Below are 8,010 nucleotides of genomic sequence, written 5' to 3'. Positions count from 1 at the left end.
TTATAGGAGTCCAAGGCTTTTTATTAAATGTTAAGTGACAGCTCCAACTGTAACAGGTCTACAATCATGATGGTTTAATTATTTAATTATTAAGTAAGGAATATTGTGATATGTGGTTTATTTCTTTATTCAACCGTCCTGGGCTCTTTCTTTAAACAATCAGTTCATAAACGTTGATGTACAGCTGGCATGGAGACCAATTTAATTGATCCTCCCAAAGCCTTGTGCATAAACACACAAAACACTTCAATTATAAAAATACAGATGACAATGGAAGCCTGCCAAAATATATTACAGCTTCATATACAAATATATAAATGTACAATCAATAAATACAAAATGAAGCATTCTTGAGATGTATTATGGCTATCATGTAGGCCAGTTGATCAAAAACTACAAAGGCTTGCATGTTGATTTTTTTTTTTTTAAAGCAATTTTGTAATGTTTGACCTTTCAAAATAAGGGCATGTTGTAGACTGAGCTTAGTCAGTGAGGTAAACTGCTTCAGATGAGACACTGATAACCATTCATTAAACTATTAAGGAACACCTAGCCAATAGAGAAACATTTAAAAAGTGATTGCTGTTCATTTTCAGGAAAAATGAATGTCTAGACTAAAGAATGCATATCCCTATTGGAGTGCAATCTTAATGACCTTAACATCTAAATGGCTGCAGGGGACAGAGAGTATTTTAAAGTGCCCAGTGATACAATAACCAACACAATCAAAGAACAAGTAAGGCTTCAAGAGATCAGATATTAACATATTACTCAAGAAAATACTGATACTGATTAAGGTATTTACAAAGACCGCTGTGATTCTATGCTCAGTAGATAGTAAATGTTTCTTTGGTCCCTGTCGATTGTTGGCAATTAGTGGTTAATCAAAGACAAACATTGGGCACAAAGTTGTCATTTTGTACATTGCTAAAACAAAGATGTGCCTAAATGATGCCTGTCACTCTGAATCATTTCTGCATTAATAGTAATCCAAGTTCACATAGGCACAAAAAAACACATCAGTTCAGAGCTTCAACATATATCAAAGTCGGTATAGGATACAAAAGCATAAACAATGATTAGTAAGCAGCAAAAGCTACTCAAAGTGTAAATTTGTAAAAAAACAAACAAAGGTGAGCACATTATGAAAAAGACACCTGTAATATTTTCCAGCAGCAGAATTTGCAAAGAGACTGATTTTGAGGCCTGTGGATGAGGTTGTATTGGTCGGCACTGGGAGGTGAAGAAAAAAAAATCATGAAGATTCAAAGAAAAAACAAAAATACAGCATTCATTACGTGTAAAGTTATTTGTGAAAGGCTTTTCCCAGTGTTGCTGTGTGCTGTCCATCTTTGGTTTTGTATTTAGTGATGGATGATGCGCATGGTGGGTGATCCAAGTGCAACTTCAAGCATCGTTCTGCCCAAAAAGACTGCCCTGCATTTTAAGCTTGTGCATCCTGGAAAGGAGAGAGGAAAGAGAAGACAAACAGTGAGCAGGGGAGTTTCTACTTGTGGTAATACAAAACAAGGCTCAAAGGACAGTTTCCTTCGTCTGGTATTGTAGTCATTGTGTGGTGTGCCTCACTCGAGTTAAGCCAAAAACGATATGGGATGAACTGTATTGGATATAGAGCGTGATTTTTTTAATGATATAGAATTTAGAATAATTGTAGCAATAGATATATTGTGGCTTAATGTGAATTTGAATATATTTGGCCCCTTTTATAAATCATTTTTAAATGCAACAATTCATTCATTTCAGCAGAGACATGTCCAGGAATATAAAACATATATAAGACTTGACATGGCTATTAGCTTGTAGGTTGAGGGAGCTACCAAAAGGTGAGTTGTCGTCAAAAGCTGCTCTGTATTTCTGTGGTTGAGGTCTGATTCATTTATTTCTCACTCTTCCTCGTCCTGATCTGTCAAATTGAGTGATGAAGGTTTTTGAGTTCTGTACCTCTGTCGATCACACATTCACAAAGCCGTGGTCATGTTTGGTTGAGCCATTCAACGCTGAAGGATTTTGTTTAAACTAAGAATGCTTGAGAGTGACATGTTTTTAAGTGACTTACAGTTTTTCTTTCCGGTTTATGGTCTCTTCTTTTGACTTGACAAAGATTCCATCTTCTCCTCCCCTGACGAGGTAAGCAAACTCTCCTTCCTTTGCACTGAAGATCACCCTAAAGTCACACAGAAAAAAAAGCCATTATTTTAAATATAATTAAGCTTTTACAACCACATGACTGTAGGACATAAATGTTTTGTTCTGTGTCTCTGTGGCGGCGACTAAAAACTTACTTGGACTGAGTCTCTCCGGACTTGATGCGAAGTTTTCGGACGTGAAACTTGCTGCTGCCCCACCAGTCCGACCAGCTGATGATCGCATCTTTCTCCCAGCGCAGCTTCACGATCATCAGGTCTCCGATGTCCACGTCGGTGGTGATGAGGAAGGACAGAGTGGTGTTACTGTTCAGCACCGGCCTGCAGGGTTCAAGGAAGAGAAACATTCAAGTTCATCTGCTCAGTTTGGACTCTCCTGTGAATGGAGGTCATAGAGGCATCCCTGGCATGTGTGCGTGTTTAAGGAAGTGTGACATATGCAGCATAAGTGACTGTATGGTCCTTATTTAGAACCAGGATCAGTGTTGCAGGTTGGAAACCCTATTGCTGACCATCTGTTTAATTTTTCTTGTAGTCTACGTGTGCACGTCTTTATGATTATGGTTAAATGTGATGGGTGGAAGAAAAAAACTGCACCGTTTGATGTACTTACAGGACAAAAGAAATGTCCTCCTTCTCTCCGTGGGTCCCATACAGGGAAATCTTCATCGGCTGCTCTGTGAAGCTGAGCTGATCCTTGCTGAAGAAATGCGCCTTCACTTGGTAGTGGAAAACTGTGAGTGGGGAGGAAGCACACAGTTTTAGACTTTGCACACTGTCTCTCAGAATCACCCATTCCCAACAACTCTTATCTCTCTAAAGTTTGTTCAACATAGGAAACGCAGTGATGTCACCTTCACATTTCTCTGTTTTCATGTGACTGCATTTAAACACAGATTTGTGCTAAATCCCTGCTGGTTTCAGTCGCACACCCTCATAGATCTAGCTATGCAACTCTACCATGTGAACATCCTTCACAACATTTCTAACAATAACACTGTGGACTTGTGCCAAACTGTAATTCTTCAATAAACTTTTCCATTGCTCGTGTAACACATGCAGAGGTGTCGCATTTCCTTAGCATTCCCTCCAGCCACCAAAATACCCATGACCTCCTCTTGTCCTGACCCCCCCTCCCCCCCCAGTGCTTGCTGCTTGTTGTACATTTGCATTAAGTGTTGCAATTTTACTGTCCACAAATTGTGTGTAGTCTATTTGTACCAATACTAACTGTATTAACATCATTTCCAGTTCCAAGCAGCCACATAACAACAGTAGCCCGTACACAAGAGGATTAATTTTATTATGGTATGTGCATGATCTAACTAAATTCTCAGTAATCCTCAGTTAAGTACATAAATCCAGACAGATTTTTCTGCAGTGGTTCAGTGTACGTCATCTCTTCTCTTGCTTTGCAGGGAACACAGAAACTGCAAATTTCCAAGTTATCAAATGTCCTTTTTCCTGGCATTTACCTTTGTAAGGCATCATGTCACGGGTCTTGAGGTACATCTTTGCGTTACGAGTCGTGCGGACCTTGTTGATGTTGTAGCCGAGCTTGTTGCAGCGGTTCTTCCTGCAGCTCAGGCACAGCCCCTTGTTGAAGGCCTCTTTGGAGTTGCAGCGGTAGGCCATGCTCTGCTGCTGCATGTTCAGCAGAGAGTCGATGAACAAGTGGATGGAGCGCTCGTGGGAACATTTGACAAGCTGGTCCATATCTGCAACACGAAGAGCAAAGAAATCGTGAAACTTGTCTCTCCGATGACGTTATGCACACCGGGGGAATGACTTCCTCGTGTCTGGCTTTTTCACGTTTTCACACATGGTGACCGAATGCTAACCCAGAGTGCATTTCTCACTTCGTTCTGCTTTGCTTAGTTAAAACACAACAGCTGAGGGAGTGAAGCAACAGAACATCAAGCGAGACTTTAATCTCTGCTTTACATTGCGAATCTGAAGCTGTGCATGTTATGACTGGAGGCAAACATGCTTCAAGACTGTAAGCTATCACCACAACATTTGCAGTATTCAAATTGAAACGTAAGCAAAAGCAGAAGTGCAGTGAAGGACAAACAGCAGGAAGGGGTTTTATTACATACTCTGGAGGCCCTTGATCCCTTCTAATGCAATCCCCAGCAAGGTATTCTGGATGTCACAGCCCGGCTGGAAGGTGCCTCCGTTGGGGTAAATGTCGATGTGACCCACAGCTCTCTGGATGCCGATGCTGCGATCCGGGGAGCCTCTGGTGTTGGTGTGCAGTACATCCACAAACTGGGCATCGCCTCGGGACAGAGTGCTCTGTTCGTCGGCGTGCTCGAAGGTGGGCCCGGCAGGATCCAGACCTGGGTAGAAAAAGAGCCGTGGAGGATTTGTTTTTATTCACTGTGGCCTCACTGGGGAAGAAGTACATGGAAGCAGACACTATCACTTCTACCGACTGCTTTATCGACAAAATTGTAGATTAAAACATTTGACTAAGTGCTTGGTTCGGCCTCTTTCTGCCGTGTGCAGCTCTGCAGAACCACTGAGGCTCAAAAACAATGTGAAATTGATTGCGGGCTTTTAATGGGCTGCTGCTCTCAGATCACAGTAAACACACCATTATTCTAAGCAGGTCAGAGAGATTTCAAAGCTGGATAAACTTCATAGTGACAAATAGGGGGAACAGGCACCGACTGGCTCACATACAATGCAGACCTGGAATTTAACGACTGACAACATTAGGTTTCAGTGGTGTGTTGTTTTCAGGCACATGGCTGGAAAGAGAAGTGTATGGTATGTTTACATGCATTGTCTCTGAGACTAAACGTATTTAAAAACGGCCGGTCAAAAGATCACGTTACACATGGTTATAACTGCACTGATGTATTTATGTGAAAAGGTGCACGTTTATTTAATTTACTCTGAGAGATTTAAATTAGATTCAACCAATCAGAGCTGTGAGCTGATGATGATCCTTTGGTTCAAGCTCTCACCTGTTATCCTACTAATTTTATGGTCGGTGAGATCTCCGGCAACTCCAGCCACATGTGCTCCCAGACTGTAACCCAGCAGATGAAGCCTCTCCCACGGCAACTGCAGCTCTTTCTGAAAGGGAACAAACAGGTGAGATGAATATATTACAGGCCTCAGAAAGGTTTTCCTGCGGACTCGCGGGCCGGATTGCAACTAAAAGTAGGTTGTACCTGTCAAAGCTCTGCAGCACATTCCCTCAAGTCTTTATAGAGTTTGGGGCAAAAAAAAGGATTATTTTGTGTAATTTTATGCTTTGCCAATTATTTGCAAACTTTAAACCTGGAAGTCATGTAAACAAAGAACAAACACATAGGAGCATTACTCATGCCAATGTCCATATTTGCCCTGAAGTGGTTCAAACAAAAGTGGCACTCCCCTAAATACTGAACCATGTAGTGAGAGATAGGTTGCTTTGAGAAGCAGACGCTGCCATAAAATGCTTTTATAGGCATTTAAAATCATTACCAGTAGGAAAACATATCCACAGAAGCACCGCTGGATATAAAAGCGTTACGTCATGGGCAACCAATTTCACACTTTGTTCTAATGTCTTTGCCAGCACATTAACAAGTCATTTGGTTTAGTCATCCAAAAGCAGAGGGCCAAATCCACTTGTTCATATCTAGGATGTGAAAAATGTGATCCAGCTGTCAACCAGGGAAAACACTCACTTGTATCCAGGTGACAAACTTGGCGACATCACGGCCCACTAGTTTGGTGTAGGCCGCAGAGGTAGGGTAGTGCTGGTTGGCGCGGGTCAGCCAGTCCACCACGATCACGTTGGCACTGGGCTCGCGCTCGTACAGAGCCGACACCAGTTTGGGCACCCAGCTCTCAAACATCCCCGTAACCTATAGAAATAACACACACAAACATGGTCACACGCGTGTGTGAGGTCAGCTGCAGTATGGCGTGATTTTTCCTGAACTTAGGCCTCTCTGTGTCTCCTGCTGGAGAGCAGCCAAGGCATCATCAGGTTCACATTTTACTGCATGACTGACTCTAAATCACATTATAGGAGAAGATGCATGGACTGTTTTCCCTGCCAACTCTCCCTTCTCAGCCTGTTTCCTGCTAAAAGTGTACTTATTGTTTTAGCCATCTCACATTACTATATGGATGATTATCAGTTCGGACTTCTCCCAAGATTGATGATCAGTTCGGTTGTGTTTCAACAGACTAAAATTGCTTTGGCAAAAAATGTTATGTTTATCCAACATATCATTCAATAAAATTATTTCAGCTGGTATTTGTGGTGTAATTTCATCACATCTTACAATAAATTTTATTTTGAAAGAAGACCAAACCATAACTGTGCACATAACCTTCATACACAACAGAATAATAGATACTTAACCAGCCAATAGAGACTGCAATAATACCTGTGATTTTTATATGATTTTCTAAAGCACTGATGATGACTTCATATGAAATGCAGCATGTTTAGTCTGTATTACCGTCCAGCCGTGTATCACAATAAAGGTCCTTGTCCCTTCATTAAACTGACACTCTTCGATGGTTTCTGGCCGGCCGGCCACGATGTAGCACATGTCATCATCAGGTAGGTCTGCAGTGCGCAGGGAGAACTTGGACACAATGTCAGTGTAGTCTGTGATCCATTCAGTTGTGGTCGGCAGTGGAGTGGCGGTGACTGTAGTGTTTACTGTCACAACACACACACAAAGACACAAACAAACAGACAGTGTGCAGTTGATTGTTAGATTGTTGTGGCATCACAGAATATGTAGAGGACTGCAGTCAGGTGAGACTCAGTGTGCTCAGTAATATGCACTCGGACAACAATCCTGAAGTAGTTGGAAATACTGATGTCCTGTTTTATTATAAATACATGTACTGAAGACAAAATAATCACTTCGAAATTAATCTGTTTACAATGAACAGCAAACTTTTTGTCATGCTGCTTTTCTCAACTCCATGAAGTGACAGCTAGTGTAAGCAGTGAACCAGTAAGGGCATAAAGCATGGCAGTGTCGCCCCCTTTTGTCTTCTCTGAATTTCTATCAGCACAAGTTTTATAATGGCTGACAATATTGTTTAGAACCAGGATTTAATTGATGAACATTCATTAAAACTGGATTTCAAAAAGTCACAATTCTTTCACAGAGTCACTTTTGTACCCTGCAAAATTAAATTAAATTGGAAAAAATAAATGAAATTAAAGTCTGAATGATTGTAGGCTAAGTGGGAAAAGTAGCATAATTTGAGGCCATAATGGTGTTTTTTTTCGTTATCGTATTTAAGATTCAAAAACAATGTCATTTAAAAGTGACTATACTTTTAAAAAAAATACCCTGTTTTTCAGAGTAAAAGTCCCCTTCCTTTCTTGTCCTTCCTCAGACAAAAGGCTTTGTAGCTGCGGCTTTTCTTCACGCACACATGGAGCTGAATGGTATGAAATGGGATGCAGACCCGCAGAGCTGAACTCTCAGAGCTTTTCACGGGGTTATTCTCGGTCAGCGCCCAACAACATGCATTCATTAACCTGCTACCTCATATATTTACTTCATCAGAGCTTCATCACTATAAAAATCTAAAACAATGTCTCTCAGAGGAGTAAATACAATCATAGGTCGGTCTTACCAAAAGCAGTGGTGGTGAGCTCAGGATCTGAAGAAAAAGTTGCAGAGATTTTTCCCAATATTATCCAAATAGCAAAAAAACTAATGTTTTCTTTTCCCATATTACAGAGAAGTTTTTTTTCTTGTATATCCTGAATAAAAAGTTCTCCAGCTGTTACTCGAACAGATATATATCCAGTCGATTATTTGAGACTCAGAACAGCGGTCACTAAGTGGTGTGGAGTTGTGGT

At 41.1% G+C, this 8,010-nt stretch overlaps 1 protein-coding gene across 1 annotated transcript; it reads right to left on the bottom strand.

The window, feature by feature from the left end:
* Positions 1–8,010, bottom strand: lpla (lipoprotein lipase a). The gene is made up of 10 exons (XM_069150402.1): positions 7,782–8,010; positions 6,638–6,843; positions 5,852–6,031; positions 5,141–5,252; positions 4,265–4,507; positions 3,641–3,883; positions 2,779–2,899; positions 2,304–2,486; positions 2,078–2,185; positions 1–1,459 (listed from the first exon to the last, which is right to left on the bottom strand). The coding sequence occupies exons 1-10, from the start codon at positions 7,879–7,881 to the stop codon at positions 1,408–1,410; spliced, it is 1,548 nt and encodes a 515-aa protein (XP_069006503.1). The 5' UTR covers positions 7,882–8,010; the 3' UTR covers positions 1–1,407.

The sequence above is a fragment of the Embiotoca jacksoni genome, unplaced genomic scaffold (assembly GCF_022577435.1).
Source record: "Embiotoca jacksoni isolate LCO1_2020_lvr unplaced genomic scaffold, fEmbJac1.0.p SCAF_16, whole genome shotgun sequence".
Classification (NCBI taxonomy): domain Eukaryota; kingdom Metazoa; phylum Chordata; class Actinopteri; family Embiotocidae; genus Embiotoca; species Embiotoca jacksoni.
Note: the sequence above shows the minus strand (reverse complement) of the source record. Positions and strands in the feature narration are given on the sequence as shown.

Coding starts and splice junctions, on each gene's coding strand:
- lpla (XM_069150402.1), bottom strand. CDS start 7,881: ATGGGAAAAGAAAACATTAGTTTTTTTGCTATTTGGATAATATTGGGA. Junction 6,032..6,637: donor TTGTGATACACGGCTGGACG/GTAATACAGACT, acceptor TTATTTCTATAG/GTTACGGGGATGTTTGAGAG. Junction 2,487..2,778: donor GAGGACATTTCTTTTGTCCT/GTAAGTACATCA, acceptor TGAACCCTGCAG/GCCGGTGCTGAACAGTAACA.